At 41.0% G+C, this 22,899-nt stretch overlaps 1 protein-coding gene across 1 annotated transcript in view; it reads right to left on the bottom strand.

Moving 5' to 3' along the window:
• The window catches only part of LOC125254247 (NACHT, LRR and PYD domains-containing protein 3-like), a 49,003-nt gene that overhangs the window by 8,715 nt on the left and 17,389 nt on the right, over positions 1–22,899 (bottom strand). Inside the window, 2 exon segments of the mRNA XM_048168784.1 lie at positions 4,960–5,130; positions 19,350–19,520. Coding sequence (XP_048024741.1) covers positions 4,960–5,130; positions 19,350–19,520 — 342 coding nt within the window.

Raw genomic sequence — 22,899 nt, 5'->3', positions numbered from 1 at the left:
TCACTGCGTGTGACGTGACAGCGCCACGACTTGTCGGACAAAGCAACAGTAACTAAGGGGGGCGGGTCTTTGCGAAGGGCCAATTAGAAGCAGGATGTGGGTGGGGAAAAACTCTCCTGTGTGTATGGGGAAAGGGGAGGACAGAGAGAACAGGCTAGACAAACTCCTACATTTAAATAACATATAGAAAATATCTGCTTGACAACTTATTATGGAGCTGGGATCAAGCCCAAAATAAGCAACTACACTTTAGAAACAAGCCCAAAAAAACGCGACCCGCGACTACCAATATTTGTAAGCGACTTTACAGAAAAACAAGCCCAAAGTCGCTTATAATAAGCGGACTTGGCAACACTGGTTTATCTCTCATTGCTCCCGCGTCTCGTCTCGATGACGTCAAGCGCGGTCTCAATTTAGACTAAATATATCATTTAAGCAATTTGTCACTTTATCAATTTATTATTTCATTATTTTACACTGCAATGACTTTAATCAGCTTTATGTTTAATACTTTCAACATTTTATTAGAATTATAATTATTTCAAAATTATATTATTTACTTTCTGTTTCTTGTATAACTGAATTCTAACCTGTGTTACATAAGCATTGTAGTATTACAGTATACAGATACCAATTACATTTTTTTACAGACGCTAGGACACATTTCTTAATACTTAGGTCACTTTTGCAAAACTCTTCACACAGTGAGCACAACAGAAGTCTATGTGGGCTAAACTGAGGATCAATTATCATTGCTTTGGCACAAAATGCATTCAATGACTACATCTCTCAGATTTCATGAATTCTTTTCTCACTCAGACACAACAACTGCCAAAACTCTTTGTACGTACAGGCCAATTTGCACATGCTTACATACTGTTTTCAAAACTGTTAAACTTGTGTTCAAAACAATAACATAATACAAAACTGAATAAGACAGCAATTTGCTACATTTCTACATAGTTATGAAATATATTCTGAAGCTAAAAAATCAAATACTATCAAAACAATTTGATGAAACTGAACCCCTACACAAGCATTAGTCTTTTAGTTTCATTACCATCCATTCAAAAGGGGAAACTTAGGAATAATTTTGTTCTGTAATGTAAACGTGGACCATGTAACATGTACTGCTGTGAATTATAAGCAGTAGAGAGTGTCATTCTTGTTTTATAAAGAAATTTAAAAAAAGAAAACATTGTATAATGCTAACTGATGTTAGTGTTTTTAGGTCGATGTTTTATGAGTGACGAAGTGTATTTGCTTGGTGAAAACCTTTGCTAGTGTTCTGGAAGAATGAGTTGATTTGAGACATGAATGAAGTGTTTTGGTAGATTTAGTGCATTTTGAATGTGAAATGAACTGCTGTGCCAAGATGAAAGTTGGTTAGGGGAAATGTGTGAAGAGTTTTGAAAAAGTGACCTAAGTATTGAGAAATGTGTCCTAGCGATTGTAAAAAACTGTAAACGCGCAGGTCTCCTCTAGTGCGTCCTCCTCACTGGACGAGGCACTATCACTTTCGTTTCGCTTTCAGATATCTCTTTTATAGATGCCATCAATGCTTTTACCTTTCTAGATGTAATTACCGAAATCAAAACAGTCCATAAAATATAAATCCTCACGAAAACTTAAGTCAAGCCAGTTTGCTCGTCAACCTGCCAACTGTGTGTGTGTGTGTGTGATTTTACAAAATTAAAAACAATACTTTAGAAAATGTCAATGCAGAAAGATGAACGTGATGAACAGTAAGAATGAATCCAGCATATTCTTCATTTCTCAGTTGTGTTGAGCTCGAGTCTGTTTACAGTTTTTTTTCTATTGCTAAACGACAGTGAGCACAACTGGAGCTACATGTGCAAAACTCTAACTACAGTCTGCACTACCAACAGTCACCTGAGCTAAACAGTTAACACATGACTCAAAACAAGGCTCAGTGCAGCCAAACACTATGCACAACCCTCACTGTGATAACACACACTGTCACTCAGAACACACTGAGAGTAAAAACACTAGCATCAAACTCCAACACAGAAAATACAATCTTTTCATCTTTACAGTTTGAACAATTTCAGTGACTTCATACAAAGTAATATTTTCTTCAAAGAAAAGAGTGACATTCTTTCACATGATTTATTTAAATTTTTAGAACATAATTCTTTAAGGTAAATGAAAATTAGCAGTTTGGTTCAATAGTCTGTAGTAATTTACGGAATTACAGTAATGAGAAAAAAAAGGTAGAAACTAAAAGTACATACTGTAATTCAAACAAATAATTGAGGGACTAATCCTGCAAAATTGCAATCAGCAGTGTTTGAAAGGCACAAGGCTGAAATCTATTGTGTTTTGAATGTGTGGTTCACAGTTTTGACAGCAGAGTGTTAGCATTTGAACAAAGTGCTGTAAATCCACAGTGTTGTGCAGGTTGTGGTTAAAGTCATGGGATAAGTGTGTAGAGTTTTGAAAACTGTGTTCAAGCAATGAAAAACGAACTAGAGTTTGGTCCACATGAACTGCTGCTGTGCAGACTGTACTTAGAGTTTTGCACATGTGACTCCAGTTGTGCCCACTGTCGTTTAGCAATCGAAAAAAACTGTAATAAGGAAGCCCGTTTCCGCCAGAAAAAAAAAAAAAAAAAAAGATTGCGAGTTTATATCTCACAATTGCGTGATATAAAGTCAAAATTCTGAGATATAAAGTCAGAATTGCGTGATATAAAGTCAGAATTGCGAGATATAAAGTCAGAATTGCGAGATATAAAGTCGCAATTGCGAGTTATAAAGTCAGAATTCTGAGATATAGTCACAATTGCGTGATATAAAGTCAGAATTCTGAGATATAAAGTCAGAATTGCGAGATATAAAGTCGCAATTGCGATTTATAAAGTCAGAATTCTGAGATATACTCACAATTGCGTGATATAAAGTCAGAATTCTGAGATATAAAGTCGCAATTGCGTGATATAAAGTCAGAATTCTGAGATATAAAGTCCCAATTACGTGATATAAAGTCAGAATTCTGAGATATAAAGTCACAATTGCGTGATATAAAGTCAGAATTCTAAGATATAAAGTCAGAATTGCGTGATATAAAGTCAGAATTGCGAGATATAAAGTCGCAATTGCGAGTTATAAAGTCAGAATTCTGAGATATAAAGTCGCAATTGCGTGATATAAAGTCAGAATTCTGAGATATAAAGTCGCAATTGCGTGATATAAAGTCAGAATTCTGGGATATAAAGTCGCAATTGCGTGATATAAAGTCAGAATTCTGAGATATAAAGTCGCAATTGCGTGATATAAAGTCAGAATTCTGAGATATAAAGTCGCAATTGCGTGATATAAAGTCAGAATTCTGACTTTTTTTCTTGCAATTAACTGATGGTCAGTGTCTCTGTCTGCAACAGTGCATCCAATGATAGTCGTGCTGCCGTGAATTCTGAAGCTGTTGGTGTATAAAATGTGCCACTTCAGCTTTGTCTGTTTTATTGCGCCTCCGCCACAGCTGATTCTTGTTATTATCACTATTATATTGTTATTATTGTGTAAAATTCATTAGTGTATCCATTCTGTTAAAAACAACTTTTATTGCCCAAATACCTCGACTGTAATTTGCAGAATTGCATTATTTTACCCTTGAGTTTCAAAGTTGATGAAACATGATAGGTATTGATGTTGTTTTAGTATTAAGCCCACTAGATGGCAGTAAACGCTGTTTTTTCTCCTTAAAACGCTGTTCTTGTGTACAAGGTTACCGTGGAAACATCATATATGCATATTCCTGCATAATGCATACAGTATGTCCGGAGACTAATCGTTATGTGTCTCCTCCAGTAAAATCAATATTTCTTTATTGGTAAATCGGCGCTAAAAATAATCCTTTATGATTTCCTCTATTTTATGTATAATAACAAAGGAGCAATCCTGATGGTCAGTCGCAATGAAAGGAAACGCAAGCAAAGTAAAAACTGTGAGAAATAACGTTTCACACAGTTGTGAGAGAAAAAGTCAGAATTCTGACTTTTTATCACGCAATTGCGACTTTATATCTCGCAATTCTGACTTTTTAATCACGCAATTGCGACTTTATTTCTCAGAATTCGGACTTTATACCGCGCAATTGCGACTTTATATCTCAGAATTCTGACTTTATATCGCGCAATTGCGACTTTATATCGCGCAATTGCGACTTTATATCTCAGAATTCTGCCTTTATACCGCGCAATTGCAACTTTATATCTCAGAATTCTGACTTTATATCGCGCAGTTGCGACTTTATATCTCAGAATTCTGACTTTATACCACGCAATTGCGACTTTATATCTCAGAATTCTGACTTTATATCGCGCAATTGCGACTTTATATCGCGCAATTGCGACTTTATATCTCAGAATTCTGCCTTTATACCGCGCAATTGCGACTTTATATCTCAGAATTCTGACTTTATATCGCGCAATTGCGACTTTATATCTCAGAATTCTGACTTTATACCACGCAATTGCGACTTTATATCTCAGAATTCTGCCTTTATATCACGCAATTGCGACTTTATATCTCAGAATTCTGCCTTTATATCACGTAATTGTGAGTTTATATCTCAGAATTCTGACTTTATAACTCGCAATTGTGAGATATAAACTCGCAATTGCGAGTTAAAAAGTCAGAATTCTGAGATAAAAAGTCGCAATTAATCTTTTTTTTAGTGGCTTTTTTTTTTTTTTTTTTTTTTTAGTGGCGGAAACGGGCTTCCATAGTTTAAAGTCAAGAGACTGAAATGTTGATTGTGTGAAAGTGTGTATTTCAGTGTGACTCTCAGTCCTGCAGTATCATGTGACTGAGGAGCAGCTCATGTGTTCAATCATTTACAGCTCAATCAGCTGAACTCACAGCAGCAGAAAGAGGCTGAACACTTCAAATATACTTTACATTGAGATTCATGTGTGAGAGTCAAATATGATCTTACCACAGTATCTCCAGTTTACAGTGAGGATCCTGTAGTACATCAGACAGCAGATTGACTGATTTTCCTATTTTATTCCCAGACAGATCCAGTTCTCTCAGGTGTGAGGGATTTGATCTCAGAGCTGAAGTCAGAGCAGCACAACCTTCATCTGTGACTCCACAATCATACAACCTGTAGAGAACAATGATACACTCTTCACTCTCTCAGTTCAGATCAGTTTAGCAGTGAATCTATTATTAAAGAGAAAATACAAACTTAAAGCTCAAATTAATACATGTGATAAATCTAAAATGTCACAGAGCACAAAACATGATGGGTAGGTTTAGGGTTAGTGTAGAGGGACAGAATATACAGTTTGTACAGTATAAAAATTATTACTGGTGTGCATCTTGAGACTGAGTGTCTTTATTTAAAAGGTCCCACATGGAAAGAACCTATATGTGGATATATGTGCATATATGAAACCTATATGCAGTGTATATGCACATATATGCTGCATATATGCACATATATGATAATATATATGCTGCATATATGCTGCATATATGCGTATATATACTGCATATATGCTGGATATATGCATATATATGCCACATATAGGCAAAATTGAGGTGCATATATGTGCATATACAGGAAATATAGGTCTCCTGTATTGCTTCTTCATATCCACATATAAGCCCTATACATACAAGATGTGTAGGTAGGATCTGGTCATTTTGTAGCTCATATCTCATTTTTGACTGTCATACATGATGCCTAGCTCATATTTTCTAGCCTGGATGCCAGCCGAACTTAGTCCCGCCCACAACATTTCTAGGTCGGGAAGTTTGGTCTGGACTTGATCCGTAGAGGAGTAATTATGCCCGAACAGAAACTGTTCGGACCAATCACATTGTCAGGGCGATGATTGACAGATTATCACCAGAAACGTAATCAGCCACGTCATCAAAGAGCGCTTGGGTTAGTTTACAACAATGATGGCTGTTGTTGAAGAACTGAGATGTGTAGATTCCGCCATTGCGTCCGTTAGAAGATATCGACAGCGCATTAATTGGCAAGTACTCCATGTATACTTAAATTCTTTTTACAACACCGGCAAAGATTGTTTACGCTCATCTTCTACTAGTTCCAGCATGTGTGCAGTTGAGTTCTATTGACAACTATGCGTCGCGTCACTTACTCTGTAGCTCTGATTGGTTGTAGGTCTATCCAGTTGTGGTCTTTCCTGGATCGGTTGAAATACGCCCCCATACTCAAAGCCCAATGGAGCAGTATCAGACTCATATTCTGACTAGAATTGAGTATGACCACATCAGGCTACATATGTCACGGGAAATAAAGATGGATGCAAATGCAAGTCAAAATATCTCATTTATTGAGCTTCACGCCAGAAAGTCAGGAACACACACACACAAACAGCAGGAGAGCGGCGACACAGGGACTTCGGTGGGCCGTGACGAGGTGATCATGGTGGAGTCCGTGGGAGTGATAGCTGAAGTGAAGAATCCAATGATGAAACAATAATCCAGAACGAAGACACGACGAATCAACTCCAAACGGAAGCACACACGAGGAAACGGGAACAGAACAGGGAACTCCAACAACGATCTGACAACCACGAAACGAAAGACAAGGCAATAAATAGGCAGTCCTGATTGAACACAGCTGCCGCTGATCAACAATCAGCGGCGACGCCCACATGAAACAATTAACGTGACAGCACAACATAAACACAGACCACAGACAGAGACTGCGGATCTTCAACCGTGACAGTACCCCCCCTCCTAGGAACGTCTCTCGGCGTTCCCAGGAGCACCTACCTGTCGATTGCAATCATCGATAAGGGAGTGATCCAGGATGTCCCTAGCAGGAACCCAACTTCTCTCCTCCGGACCGTAACCTTCCCAGTCCACCAAGTACTGGAAACCGCGTCCCCTCCTTCTCGAGTCCAGAATGCGATTAACCGAATAAGTGGGTTCCCCGTCTACGAGACGCGGCGGTGGAGGAACCGGGGTTGGCGGATTAATGTGTGAATGAAACACCGGTTTAATTTTAGAAACATGGAAGGCGGGATGAATTCTCCTGTACGCTGGAGGAAGTTTGAGTCGGACTGCCACCGGACTAATGATCTTGGTGACAGGAAACGGGCCAGTGAATTTGGGAGCAAGCTTATTGGAAACGGAACGGAGAGGAATGTTCTTAGTAGAAAGCGACACTTTTTGACCCACGACGTATACGGGAGGCTTTGACCGGTGGCGATCAGTCTTAGCCTTGGTGCGCGCCCCCACTTGGAGAAGAGTCTCACGGGCTCTCGTCCAAGTGCGGTGACACCTCTGGACGAAGGCGTGAGCGGAGGGGATCGCGACTTCGGATTCCAGACTGGGAAAGATAGGTGGCTGGTAACCTAAACTACATTAAAACGGTGAGAGGCCCGTGGAAGACACTGGTAATGAATTATGTGCGTACTCAATCATAGAGAGTTGCTGGCTCCAGGAGGAAGGATTCTTGGAAACCAAACATCGCAACATTCTTTCCAAATCTTGGTTGGCTCTCTCGGTTTGACCATTGGACTGCGGGTGGAACCCAGACGAAAGACTAACAGTCGCCCCCAGCAACTTACAAAACTCTTGCCAAAATTTGGACACAAATTGGGGCCCCCTGTCGGAGACCACATCCATCGGGAGGCCATGTAACCGAAAGACGTGATCTACGACAGATACCGCTGTCTCCTTAGCAGAGGGTAATTTAGGCAAATTGATGAAATGAGCCGCCTTCGAGAACCGGTCCGCTACGGTCAAAACAACCGTGTTCCCCTGGGAGGGTGGGAGGGCGGTGACAAAATCTAGCGCAATGTGGGACCAGGGTCTCGAAGGGACAGACAGCGGTTGGAGCAACCCATCTGGAGGGCGATTGGAAGTCTTAACAGTGGCACAAATCGCGCAAGCCAAAACAAACCTGCGAATGTCACGAGCCATGGCAGGCCACCAGAATCGTTGCTTGACCAAAAAACTGGTGCGATTAACCCCTGGATGACAGGCTACGTTGGAACAATGCCCCCACCTGATAACACTGGACCTTAACCTCTCTGGCACAAATAAGCGATTCGGTGGGCATCCGGGCGGAGGCATTACCCCTTCTAAGGCCGACTTGACCTTCGATTCGACCTCCCATGTCAGAGCGGAGACCACTAATGTCTCAGGAAGAATACACTCGGGAGTAGACGGGCGTTCGGAAGGATCAAAAATACGAGAAAGAGAATCGGGTTTGATGTTTTTAGAACCCGGGCGGTACGAGAGAGAAAAATCAAAACGTCCGAAAAAAAGTGCCCACCGAGCCTGCCTGGAGTTTAGTCTTTTAGCCGTTCTGATATACTCTAAGTTCTTATGGTCAGTCCAAACGATGAAAGGTACCCCCGAACCCTCCAACCAATGACGCCACTCTTCCAACGCTAACTTGACTGCCAGCAACTCTCTGTTACCAATGTCATAATTGCGTTCGGCTGGAGATAAACGATGAGAAAAAAAATGCGCAGGGATGAATCTTATAGTCTGAGGGAGATCGCTGGGATAGAACTGCTCCTACCCCCACCTCCGACGCATCGACCTCCACCACAAACTGACGTGAAGGATCAGGGGCTATGAGGATGGGAGCCGAAACAAAGCGGCTTTTCAGTTTGGCGAATGCAGCCTCAGCTGCATCGGACCACCTGAACGCCGTTCTGGGGAGGTCAAGGCTGTCAGAGGCGCGGCTAGTTGGCTGAAGTTGCGAATGAACCACCGGTAAAAATTGGCGAAGCCCAGAAACCTCTGCAGGGCCTTACGGGAATCTGGGTTTGGCCAATCCACCACAGCCTTAACCTTGTCAGGATCCATGCGAATTCCCTCAGACGAGACGATGTACCCTAGGAAAGAAACAGACTGTGCATGAAAATCGCATTTCTCCGCCTTGACAAAAAGCCCATTCTCTAGCAGCCGCTGAAGCACTCGTCTGACGTGTTGAACATGTTCCTGGAGAGACAAGGAGAAAATCAATATGTCGTCCAGGTAGACATATATGAACTAGTCAACCATGTCTCTCAACACATCATTGATGAGTGCCTGGAAGACCGCCGGGGAGTTGGAAAGCCCGAAGGGCATGACCAAGTATTCAAAGTGCCCCCTAGGGGTGTTAAACGCGGTCTTCCATTCATCCCCCTCCCTGATGCGGACCAAATGATAAGCGTTCCTTAAATCCAATTTCATGAAAATGGATGCTCCTTGCAACCTCTCGAAGGCTGAAGACATCAACGGCAAAGGATAAGTATTCTTTACCGTGATGTTATTCAACCCCCGGTAATCAATGCAAGGTCGCAAAGAACCATCCTTCTTTCCAACAAAAAAGAACCCCGCCCCCGCTGGAGAAGAGGAAGGGCGAATGAACTTAGCTGCTAGAGAATCATAAATATATTTCTCCATGGCCTCCCTCTCGGGAACGGATAGAGAGTACAACTTACCTTTAGGCGGAGACTTACCGGGAACTAAATCTATTGCACAGTCATAGGGACGATGCGGAGGAAGAGAAGCAGCCCGGGACTTACTGAACACTTCCTTCAGGTCTAGGTACTCCGCAGGCACGTTTGACAGATTCGCAGCCTTTTCCTGTAACACAGAAGCAGACACAGAAGAACAAGCAGACACAAGACAAGACTTATGACACTGAGTGCTCCATTCCAGGATGGTGTGCTGCCGCCAGTCCACCTTGGGGTTGTGTTGTGTAAGCCAGGGGTGTCCGAGAACAATGGGGGCCGGGGTGAATCCATGAGGAGGAATTGAATAGACTCAGTGTGGTTGCCGGACGTGATGAGGGTAATGAAATGTAGTGGTGAGTGTTATGTTGGGTAGACTTTGGCCATTGAGAGCGTTGACAGAGATCTGCTTAGTGAGAGAAATTATGGGTAACTGAAACCGTTGTGCAAACTGCGTGTCCATGAAATTACCTTCAGCTCCTGAATCCAGTAGAGCGTGACAGGTGAGCGTGTGGGTGGCCCACCTCAGTCTAACCGGGAGGAGAGTGGATGGTGAGGACTTCTCAGTGGAGATCCCACCCGATAGTAGCCTCAACGTTACTACCGGGCTCGATCTTTTACCGGGCATGCGTTCAAGAAATGTCCAGCCCCTCCACAGTAAATGCAAAGTCCTTGGGACCTCCGCCGCTCTCTCTCCACCCGGGAAAGCCGAGCTCTCCCCACCTGCATGGGTTCAGGATCGAAAGAGGGGCCGACCGTGTCTCTGACGTTGGCTCCTCGAGCCTCTGCGCCCCGGGATGCGAAGTCAGACTGAGGCAGATTCTCCAGACGGTTGATACGGGTATCCACCCGCAGGGCAAGATCAATCAGTCCATTAAGACTCTGAGGTAAATCCAAAACGTAGATCTCTCTCTGTACACGGTCGGCCAACCCATGCAGGAAGACGTCCCACTGCGCCTCCTCGTTCCAGTTGCACTCCGCCGCCAGTGTTCGGAATTCGATGGAATAATCCGCCACCGTGCGATCTCCTTGCTTGAGTCCCATCAGTCGTCGGGCTGCGTCTTTTCCCGTGACCGCACGGTCAAACACTCTCTTCATTTCGGCGGCGAGTGTCTGGAACGAGGAACAGCATGGATCTTGATTTTCCCACACCGCCATTCCCCACAAAGCCGCCTGCCCGGTGAGCAAGGTCAACACAAACGCCACCTTGGATTCCTCCCTTTCGAAGGTACGTGGCTGCAGAGAAAAATACAGTGAACACTTGTTCAGAAAGGCTCTGCAAAAACTCGGCTCACCGGCATAGGTCTGAGGTGTAGGTAAGCGTGGTTCCGGTTGATCTTCTTGCGTGGGTTGTGGAGGAGGAACGGGCGGTGTGGGCGGCGCAGCGGGATTACGCAGTTGTTGTAGCTGTTGGGAGAGCTCGGACACCTGTGTCACCAACGCCTGCACGGCGCGTCTGGTTGAGGAAATGCTCTCCTGCTGTTGATCCATCCGTGCAATGCTGTGGTTGATAGACTCCGTTAATGCTGCTGAACTTGCTGCATCCATGATGTTGGTCAGATCGTTCTGTCACGGGAAATAAAGATGGATGCAAATGCAAGTCAAAATATCTCATTTATTGAGCTTCACGCCAGAAAGTCAGGAACACACACACACAAACAGCAGGAGAGCGGTGACACAGGGACTTCGGTGGCCCGTGACGAGGTGATCGTGGTGGAGTCCGTGGGAGTGATAGCTGAAGTGAAGAATCCAACGATGAAACAATATTCCAGAACGAAGACACGACGAATCAACTCCAAACGGAAGCACACACGAGGAAACAGGGGAACAGAACAGGGAACTCCAACAACGATCTGACAACCACGAAACGAAAGACAAGGCAATAAATAGGCAGTCCTGATTGAACACAGCTGCCGTTGATCAACAATCAGCGGCGACGCCCACATGAAACAATTAACGTGACAGCACAACATAAACACAGACCACAGACAGAGACTGCGGATCTTCAACCGTGACAACATATTTTCTATTATCAAGGCAAAAACTAAGAATTAACGAAAAAAATTATGCAAGAACTTATGTATGTGCGAACACGTGAAATTGGTATCACATGTAATTGGAACAAGATAAAAAAAATGTTCTGTTCAGTTTTTTGTCTTATTTTTATTCTTGTACTATTTGATTGTTCTTGTAAATACATAATGTACATTTCTATATTTTGGACTTTTATTTATGTTGCCTAGCAGGTTTTTTGTCTTATTTTTGTTCTTGTACTATATTTTTTGTTTTGTACTATTTGATTGATCTTGAGTAAATAAATAATGTACATTTCTACATTTTGGACTTTTATTTATGTTGCCTAGCAGCTATGGATTTTAATTTTACTATTATAGGTGAACATATAGGTGCATATATACGTGCATATATGTACCTATATAGGTATGTATGCATATTAGTGGTGGGCATAGATTCATTTTTTTAATCTAGATTAATCTAATCATTTGAATTCTGCCGAAGACATTCAGAATATGTGAGATACCCAAATTGTCCCTGCGTCCCAATGTCTATACTATCCATCCTAAATAGTATGTGAGATTAAAATAAGTGTGTCCCAAAGCATAGTATGTTGAAAAGAGTATGCCAAAAGTCCCCAGATGGTCTACTATTTCCGGTAGATTTTCGAAGTATGGATCCGTGCACACTATAGAGGCTAATATTGCCCACAACCCATTGCGCTTTGTACGAGGATTCAGTTCAGAACTACAAACACAAGTAAAAAGTGTTAAAAACTGCAAAATATGGCGAATATGCACGATCGACGCTGAGAGGTTGTTTGAGTGACTAATAATCAGTTCAAACTGATAGAAAATATTTATTTAATGTTTTATGTGTTATTTTTCATCTGCAAATACCAATGTGGACTTTTATGAAGATCTGATTGGCCATTAACTTTTAAATGCATCACTATGCATTAATATGAGGAGAGTTCTCCACATGAAAGACTCGCGACTGCAGATCAACGTGCTGCGTTTCTCTCTGATACGGTAGGAAATTAGCTAAATGAAATGTGGAGGATGTAAGATGATTGACAGGGCAGTTTATGGTGACTGGATGCGACAGAGAGCAAAGACGCAATTGTATGACGTGATAGTATGTACCAAAGCTTGTCTACTCTTTTGCTACACACTCAAAAGTAAGTACTTTTTGTTCACAGAAAGAGTACATACTTTTAGGGCGTAGTATCAGTAGGCGAATTGGGACGCAGCAAATGACTAAAAGTAATCTGCCATTTTGTCCGACAAAGCAGATAGGAGTTGGAAGATTAACCTCGGTGGAGTTAAACTTTTGTATATTATATTTTGTATACTGACATCTTTCCGCGTTTGAAACAACATTGATTCTCATGTTCATTCATGTTTATTTGATGCTATAAATGGACTCGTAGTAAGAGATGATCGGTTTACGAGCCTCTTGAGCTGAGGCGCTACAGCAATCTGTCACGACCATGGTCACTGTCATGAATTCACCGATTCACGGAAGTTAACTTAAGTAGCTTTTATTTAAGGTAAATACCCAACAGAGCAACAGCAGAGATCAATCCACTTCTGTGTGAACACATGAACACTCCATCATAGCTGTTTTCGTCAAAAGCAGCAGCAATCAGCAGCGCCCCCTAGTGGAGCGTAGTAATCACCAAATTAAGTCACCTCACATCTCCCCTCTTTAGTTAGTTCCCAAACAGCAAATAAACATTTGCAACTTGTCTATAATCAATAAAGAAAATAACATCTGTGATTTTAATTTAACCAAATATCCAAATGTAACATTTAACTGTGTGTGTTAATTCTACTATGCGGTAAACACAGTCAGAAAATAGGAAAACAAGACAATAACAATTGGATTGTCATTTTTGAACTTCTCTTATAACTCACTCAAGAAGTTTGTACCGTAAAACAAAACGTCATTATTATAGGGCATTTCTGTCTCAAACATAATCCTTAAACCTAGCAGGTGGCTTAATAGCTCGACCAGCAAAGGTCCTCTTTGGGGAAGAACTGGAACCAGTAGAAATGGTGGGAACACAGGGCACAGATGCATTAGTGGCAGCAGGTGGGGCATCTGAGTCACCCGGGTCAGGAATATCAAAGTCACTATTCTCTTTTGCAGTAACTTGGGTTGTTGGCTCGGGCGCTTCCTGTAGATGCCTCCTGTTTCTGCGAGCTACTGTCCCTCAGTCGGTTTGGACAATGTAGGATCTGGGCTCTGGTGCTTTTGCAATGACTCTCGCTGGGGTCCTCCAGCCCTCCTCCCCGTCCAGCTTAACTGTAACACTCTGACCCGGCTGCAGTGTCGTCAAGGGCCTGGCTGAATGACGCCTGTTGTAGAAGAAGCGGTAGGCAGATTTAGTTTGTTGGTCTTTTAGTCTTACAGTTTGGTGATCAACTACAGTTGGACATAGCTGCTGGGGCAACACCGGCACCGTAGTCCTGATCTCACGGCCAAACATGAGATGAGCTGGGCTGTGACCTGTTGCGGTGATGGGAGTAGCTCTGTAGCTCAGCAGGGCGAGCTGTGGGTCTGGCTGTCGCAGGATTCTCTTGGCGATGGCAACACTCCTCTCAGCCGCTCCGTTTGCTTGTGGGTAGTGAGGACTGGACGTCGTGTGCTGAAAGTTGTATGTCTCACTGAACTGGCGGAACTCAGCTGAAGCGAACTGGGGGCCATTATCTGTTACCAGCTCAAGAGGAATTCCCCACCTCGCAAACATACACTTAAGTTGTGAAATGACTTGGTTACTACTTATGGTAGGCAAATGTGAAATCTCAATGTAGCGTGAATAGTAGTCTGTTGCTACCAAATACTGTTTACCATCCTGCTCACACAGATCAGCTGCTATTTTCTGCCAAGCACCTTGTGGCAGTGGTGTGGTAATCAGTGGCTCTTTTCTTTGGGTAGGTTTGTTCTTACAGCAAAACTCACAAGTGCTGACTATCTCTGCAATATCTCCCGACACCTGGCCACCACACTGACATGTTGGCCCTTCTCCGGCACTTTGTGAGTCCCTGATGACCCGCATGTATTTGTGATAGTACAGTCTTTCGCATTGTAGATGGAATAACAATGCGGTCATCATACATTAAAAGTCCACTGACTTCTGACAGGTGAGTTCTAACTGTGTGGTATTTGAGCAGGTTGTGTGGCATGCGTGACGAATCTGAGGGCCAGCCATTATTCGTATAACGAATCACAGTTTGCAGAATGTTATCATTGCATGTGGCCTCTCTTATCATGTTTAATCTGTCTTTAGTGATTGGCCTTGTTTCAACCACTGCCTGAACATAAGCTTTTACCTCATGTTCAGTGATGGACACGGTACAGTCCTTCAGAGGGTTACGAGACAGAGTGTCCGCCACAATGAGCTGCTTCCCTGGAACATGAACAGCTTCTGGGTTGAACTTCATTAAGCGCATCAAAAGTCTCTGACACCTAACAGGTGCTTTGTCCAGGTCGTATGTGTTTATCAGCGGAACAAGGGGCTTGTGATCAGTCTGCAAAACAAATCTGTCCATGCCCTGCAGATATCTCCCGAAACGCTCGCACGCCCACACGCTGGCGAGACATTCTTTTTCTATCTGGGAGTACCTGCGCTCCGTCTCTGTCAGTGTCCTTGAACAAAAGGCGACTGGGCAGAGTCCCTCGTTGTGCTTCTGCAGAAGTGCGCCCCCCAGGCCGTAACTACTTGCATCCGCACTTACAACGGTCGGCCTTGTTGCATCATAGTATGCCAAAACAGGAGCTGAAATCAACATTCCTTTTACCTTTTTAAAGGCATTTTCTTGTGCCTCTCCCCATGTCCAGATTGTGTCGCTCTTCAGTAGGGAGTTGATGGGGTGCATTGATGTAGAAAGCTAGGGATGTAGGGAAGCTCCGCGATGGCTCTGACTTTCTCCGTGTCCGGTCTGATGCCATCCTTCCCAATGATGTGTCCAAAGTAGTGAATCTCAGATTTGCGGAACTGACATTTATCCTTGTTTAGCTTCAGTCCTGAAGCTCTGATCGTTTGCATCACCGCTTGAAGGTTCCGGTCATGGTCCTTCATGTCTTTGCCATAGACCAGAATGTCATCCATTACTACTACTGTGCCAGCAAGGTCTTTGAGGAGAGAACTCATTTTCTGCTGAAATATTTCTGGAGCAGATGTAATGCCGAAGGGTAGACGGCAGAAACAGAAACGACCCACAGGTGTAATGAAGGTCGTGAGCTTCCTGCTGCTCCCCATCAAGCGGGATCTGCCAAAACCCACTTGAAGCATCCACAGTAGAGAACACTGTTGCACCAGACAGCTTTGGAGCAATGTCCTCTAGATTCGGCAGAATGAATCTCTCTCGTTTAACAGCTTTGTTAAGTTTTGTCAGATCCACGCAGATCCGTGGTTTCTTGTTCTTTTTTATCACAGGCACCATGGGAGCACACCAGTCTGTGGCTTCCTTTACTTCCTCTATAATGCCCAGAGACTGCATCCGTTTCAGTTCCTCCTCCACTTGAGGTAAGATCAGGAATGGTATGCGCCGTGGGGGTAGCAATGCTGTAGGGCTGTGCATCTGGCCTCAGCTCTATTTTCACTGGTTCACATTTCAATAGTCCAATGTCCCCAAAAACGTCATCATATGATTCAAGCGCATTAACTCTGCACACTAGTCCCATTTTGATTGCTGTTTTACGACCAAGCAGGTTTGTTGTGAAGGGGCCTGACATAACATAAATCCAAAAGGGAAAAATTTCTCCATACCTTTCACAGCGAGTCATGAATTTGCCTTTGCAAATCAGTGTTCCACCTGGGCTGGTGAAGGTCGACTTCGTTTTGATCCGCTGTTGCAGTTTGAAAAATGTCTCCTCAGGAATCACAGTGACATCTGCGCCCGTATCAATCCGGAACGTAACAGTTGTGCCATTTATTTCTAAATCCTCATACCATTTGTCCTCTTTACTGTCAACGACCTCAGCAACAGCCCCTAGAAACCAGGCACTACCCTCATCACTATCACAGTCAGTAGCTTTAAGTGCATTCACGTTTTTAGTTTTACACATTGCTTCAAAATGGCCCATTTTATTGCATTTACGGCAGCGTTTTATTGCATTTCATGCTGTCTCCCACACCTTGTACAGCCCTTTCTGTTTTTGCCTGTTGTGCACATTTATACTGTTCATTGTCTTTGTTTTTAGCATACCTTTTGCCATATTGCTTTGGCTGCTTGAACTTACGTGCGTTTACGGCACCCACTTCAACATTTGTTGCTTTGGCGCTGGCATTTTGTGTTTTAACCAGCTCGGACTGTCGTGCGATACTGATAGCCTTTTCCAAGGTCAAGTCCGGTTCAAGTTGTAGTTTCTGTGACAATCACAATTGATATAGGTTTTTAATATATGTGACATATATAAAATTGGCCGTTTTCCTATATTATATGTACATTGCATATAACAACGTATTCACTTGTACATCACCGTCTTCTTGGTCTAGCTTGGTAGCTATCCGATAGCGGCTAAAACGTTGTCTCCAGGTCGGCCACGCCGAAGGCTGGATGAAGTCAAACGATTCCGGAGCCTGAAACTGGCCATGTCGCTGCCTCAGTCTTGTCCGATGGGTGAAAGAGTCACTTCTGACACCATGTCATGAATTCACCGATTCACGGAAGTTAACTTAAGTAGCTTTTATTTAAGGTAAATACCCAACAGAGCAATAGCAGAGATCAATCCACTTCTGTGTGAACACATGAACACTCCATCATAGCTGTTTTCGTCAAAAGCAGCAGCAATCAGCAGCGCCCCCTAGTGGAGCGTAGTAATCACCAAATTAAGTCACCTCACAGTCACGACACATTAAAGAGCAACAAAACGGTTTTTATTGTTTGAATCTCTTAAAAAACTACACAGTTTTAAAGCTGGGACTTTGTTAAATATCATAAGTAACCTGCTGTCTTATCTGTCGACGTGTTGTCAGTGTCCTCTCTGCTCCGCGATGCATTTCACTGTGTGTGGCGTCACAGGCAGCGCCACGGCTTGTTGACCAAAGCAACAGGGGGGCGGGTAACTAAGGGGGGCGGGTCTTTGCGAAGGGTCAATTCGGCTAGGTATACATCCGCGCTAAAATATCAAGGTGAAAGTCATCATAACTTGCGTAGAATAGACCCAGCTCCCAACCCAACTTTGAGAATAGATTAACGGCGATATTTTTTTTATCGCCCGATAAGAGTCTCACGTTAACGCCGATAACGGCCCACCACTAGTACATATATATGTGTGCATATATGTACATATATGTACATATAATATAGGAAAACTGCCAATTTTATATATGTCACATATATTAAAAACCTATATCAAAACCTATATTGAAACATATATGTTTATATAGGTTCTTTCCATGTGGGGAAAAGGACACCTGTGTGACACACTTTTAATCTCATTTTCTTTAATTGACTCCAGTTATCTTTTGGAGAAGTCGTCACACAGAGTTTCACACACTGTTCTGTCAATGATCACTCAATGTCTTCAATATCATTCTGAAAAATATAACTGTGTATTATTAGATTAGTCAGATTGTGTTTGTCTATGAGTGTGACTTAATTTTATTAATAATAAATGCAGAAATATAGATATTTTCAAAGGGTTCACAAATGTATTCTTGTCACTGTATATATTGTATTCATATTGAAATGGTTCTTTGTTCAGATGTTTCAGTTGTAAATTTATATCATTGTCAAGGCCTCATATTCACAGTGTCTCTGCTGCCCTCTGCTGGTGAACAACATCAATAATACAGATTCAATCTTCTTCACTTACACATTCTTCTTCTTCACAACTCAAAACTGCAGTGATCTTTCTGAATGACATTTCTGAGTATAATTACATTAATAAATGTCTACAAGCACAAACTCTTCCTGTCCTTCACCTCAAGTGAGAATAGAGTTAAAATTAGAGTTGTACTCGAGACCGATCTTAAGACTATTTTTTGAAGATCTTGGTCTTGTCTTGGTCTCAGACTGAAGGGACTCAGGATTGTATTTCTAGACCGGTATGATTGCAAAAAAGTACTTGTAAAAGATATTGATATTTATATTATAACATATGATATAATAAAGCAATATCACAAGAAAGAGGGCTGTTTTCACATATATGAGCACAACTGCAAACGTGCTATTGATTTTTTACAAATGTTCAATGAACAAAATTTTATTTTTAAAACATTAATCTCAACATTATTTATGAATTTGTAATTGTTCCAATTCAGATTCAACTTCTGTTCCACCTCTGCAGTGTAAAGATGAATTTTGTTGTTAGTGATTTCAATCGATTGGTAACAGCTCTATATAGTGTATTATTATTCTAATGGTAATTATTGATTAGAAATAAGACATTTCTCAGGCAGTAAATGTGGATCTTTCAGATTAATTTGAGGAGTGCTAGTCTGGTCTTGGTCTCAGTTTAGGTGGTCTTGACTACAAAACTTTGTGTGTGTGTGTGTGTGTGTGTGTGTGTGTGTGTGTGTGTGTTTGTGTGTGATTTCACAAAATGAAAAACAATACATTAGAAAGTGTCAATGCAGAAAGATGAACATGATGAACAGTAAGAATGAATCCAGCATGTTCTTCATTTCTCAGTTGTGTTGAGCTCGAGTCTGTTTAAAGTCAAGAGACTGAAATGTTGATTGTGTGAAAGTGTGTATTTCAGTGTGACTCTCAGTCCTGCAGTATCATGTGACTGAGGAGCAGCTCATGTGTTCAATCATTTACAGCTCAATCAGCTGAACTCACAGCAGCAGAAAGAGGCTGAACACTTCAAATATACTTTACATTGTGATTCATGTGAGAGTCAAATATGATCTTACCACAGTTTCTCCAGTTTACAGTGAGGATCCTGTAGTACATCAGACAGCAGATTCACTGAATTTCCTATTTTATTCTCAGACAGACTCAGTTGTCTCAGGTGTGAGGGGTTTGATCTCAGAGCTGAAGTCAGAGCAGCACAACCTTCATCTGTGACTCCACAATCTCTCAACCTGTAGAGAACAATGACACAGTCTTCACTCTCTCAGTTCAGTTCAGATCAGATCAGATAATTTATAAAACTTTCTGTAGATTTCATCCTAAAAGTGTATGTGCGTATAAAAGATAGATTCTGTGTACGCACAAAAGTTTCCAGATTTATAAAACCATGTGTTTTGGGTTACTACATGTGCAAAAAATATTGGTTTTTGGTTTGATTCTGGTCTAAAGCTTGACAAACAGATAAATGGAGTAGTTAAAGGGTGTTTATTCAGTCTTGTAAAACCTTTTTTATCAACCAAGAACTTAAAGTAAAAAGTAAAGGTTGCCTGTAAAATTCAGAGTTGAATTTAAAATATTAATTTTGGTTTTTAAATCACGCCAGAACCTGCGCAAAGAGCTTATGATGCCTAGTTTTACTATTCATAACCTCATCTGCATATCATTTACATACAATCTCATCCACTGACACCATGTTAACACCGTCAAAGGTACGAGACACTGGAAAATATTAGATACGGACTATAAATGCCATTTATGCTATACACATTACATTGATAAAATCATCCAATATCCTCTTTATGTTTTAGAATAAATATTTCAAAATATCCATAAAACAAAATTGTAGATATAAAATACTTCTCAGATAATGTTTTTAGAGTAGAGTTGATTCATTCATTTCCACTGGCCAAATAGTATTTTAATTGTTTTAAACAATTTAAGTCAAATCAAATTTACACAGCAAAAACTGCAGTGTTAAATTAACTCTCCTGGGAGTACATGTGAGACCATACTCAAGAGTGTTAAAAGAACACTGAAGCGGTGTTAAAGTTAATGAGTTAATTAAGTGATTAATTGAGCGATGATTGACCATTATTGAAGACACCTGATGATAACAAGCAGAATCACCAACGGAGAAAACCACAATTTTTAAGCCACCATCGTGGAGATGAGGGTTTGCTTTAGTTGAGCTCTTGACCCTTGACTTTTTAAAATAAAATTTTGTTTGGGCTGTTTTAACTGAGTTATGACATCCAGACAAGCAAATGAAAAAAAAATGATGTGTTGGTTATGTTTTCACGTAATCGTTATTTGGTCTGAATATCTGAACTCATTTAGAGCCCAATCTCTGAGTTAGATTTACATTATTGATTACAGCAGCACTGTGATTCTACAGCACAAGATCAGCTTTATCAATACAATCTGAAGGATTTCACAAACAGTTGTTCTGAGCAAAAAAATAAATAAAAAAAGTCTTTCTCTTAGGCACACACAGACATCAAGAATCAGCCTGTGAATCTCAACGTCTGGACGTCTTTTCAACATCAAATTTAGACTTATTTTGGACGTCGTTTTTATAACTTCTATAACTAGTCCCATGTTTCCAGAGGGTGGAGGACATGTTTTCTGTGCCAGTTAATGCATTACACCTTCGTATGCATCTCCAGTTATCACCTGCTGCTGAGACAATCAAATGCGAGTTTTTGCAAAATGATCTGGAACAGTGTGCCACCTTCTGAAATGGGACTAGATCATTTTCCAAAAACATTTGATTGTCTCAGCAGCAGGTGATAACTGGAGATGCATACGAAGGTGTAATGCATTTCCTGTTGAAACTATAAGTTGAGCCAAACAAAGCTACAGGAAAATTAACTGGCACAGAAAACATGTCCTCCACCCTCTGGAAACATGGGACTACATACAACACTACAGTTATACAAATACAAATAAATCACAATTCAATATCACCATTTTCATCTTTATTCAAAAATAAATGCAGCGATGCCGGTTGAAAAGCTGTGCCTTCATTTTCGTGTCATATTGCCTCAATCAGAGTAGCGTTTACTGGTTGAGTTATGATGATGTGCTGCCTCGACCAATCAGAGTGGCGTTTACTGGTTTTTGTCTCTTTGGCTGAAATCCAAAGCCCTTGATAGAGAGTTGTCCTCACCTGTCCTTTAGCTGCTGTTGGTTCTTTTTAAATTAGGAATAAGGAGGATAGGCCTAATATATGCTACCATGAAATTATTTTCTGAACTATAATTTCCCACAAATTGCATTTCCAAATAAATAAACAGATACATGCAAAAATACATGTATGCATAAAGAAATAAGTTGATTAGGCTACTTTAAATAAACCAGTTAAAGAAAAACACTAAAATGTAAAAAAAAAAAAAAAAAAAAACAACAAGGCCTGAATAAATAAATAGGCATTCACATAATAAATCGTGTTTGCTTATAAATACCAGTATGTGAAGAGTTCAGATGCAAATGCCTCTAAATGCCATCTGAAATTCTTCTAGAATGATCATTTTTATAAAGCCTGTATAGTTAATTACTTTCACTTAAATGACAATTAATAGGTAATTTGCATTGAAATTATTGAACTTAAATATACAAGCTTGATAAAAATGATCATTCTAGAAGAAAGTTTCAGATGGCACTTAGAGGCTTTTGCATCTGAACTCTTCATGTATTAATCATGTTGATAGGCCCTATAAAACAAATATTACATATTAATCATGTAAATTTCCTGCACCTGTTATAGACGTCCAAATGACGTCCAAAAAAATTACCCAGTTCAAAGGTCAAATGTTGAACGTCAAGATGACGTCCAAGTTGGGTCATGGTTGGACGTTGAATAGATGTTCAGAAATTGTCATGGACCGACGGACCTAATATAGACATGATCTGCACGTCTATCCGACATCCAATGTTTAGTGGGATACTTTTTTGATATTCTATTCCAATTATTTGTAATAGTAATGACTTATTAAATAATCTTAAATGTCTCACTGTACATTGTTATTCTTGTTATGGTGGAGCCGCTGCTACACATTACATCTGCTCTTTACTAGAGAACCTGCACTAACTTCAGATACTCAGAGATTTGAGTCTTAATTGTTCATCTGACAGTAAAATTAAAATGTAAGACTCTGCTATGTTAACCATACATCAAATATCTTAAATTCTTTTATGTCATTCATTTAAAAACAAATATTTAAATTCCTTCTTTATGTGTGAGAACACTGACTTTCTTTAAATGTCTGAAGGAATTTTACATTGTCACTGTTTAGAAAACATCAAAATACTGACCACTAAACTCTGGACAACATCTGAAGATTTATGAACTTTTATACTATGGAGCTGTTGAATGCTTGAATCTGATTGGTTGACGAATGTTCTAACATGTGTGATTATTTTCAGGGAAACACACGACTGAAGTAGTTCTAGCAGGTCTTGACTGCATTACAGTTTATATCACTTCACCAAAGTTATTTCAGTTATTTCATAAGGTCCTTACAGCCTACAACAGCAAAAGAAACAAAACCCACAACGACACTGACCGAGAAAATAAATATAGTAAACAATATGATAAAAACAACAAATTAT

The sequence above is a fragment of the Megalobrama amblycephala genome, linkage group LG19 (genome assembly GCF_018812025.1).
Source record: "Megalobrama amblycephala isolate DHTTF-2021 linkage group LG19, ASM1881202v1, whole genome shotgun sequence".
Lineage (NCBI taxonomy): Eukaryota > Metazoa > Chordata > Actinopteri > Cypriniformes > Xenocyprididae > Megalobrama > Megalobrama amblycephala.
Note: the sequence above shows the minus strand (reverse complement) of the source record. Positions and strands in the feature narration are given on the sequence as shown.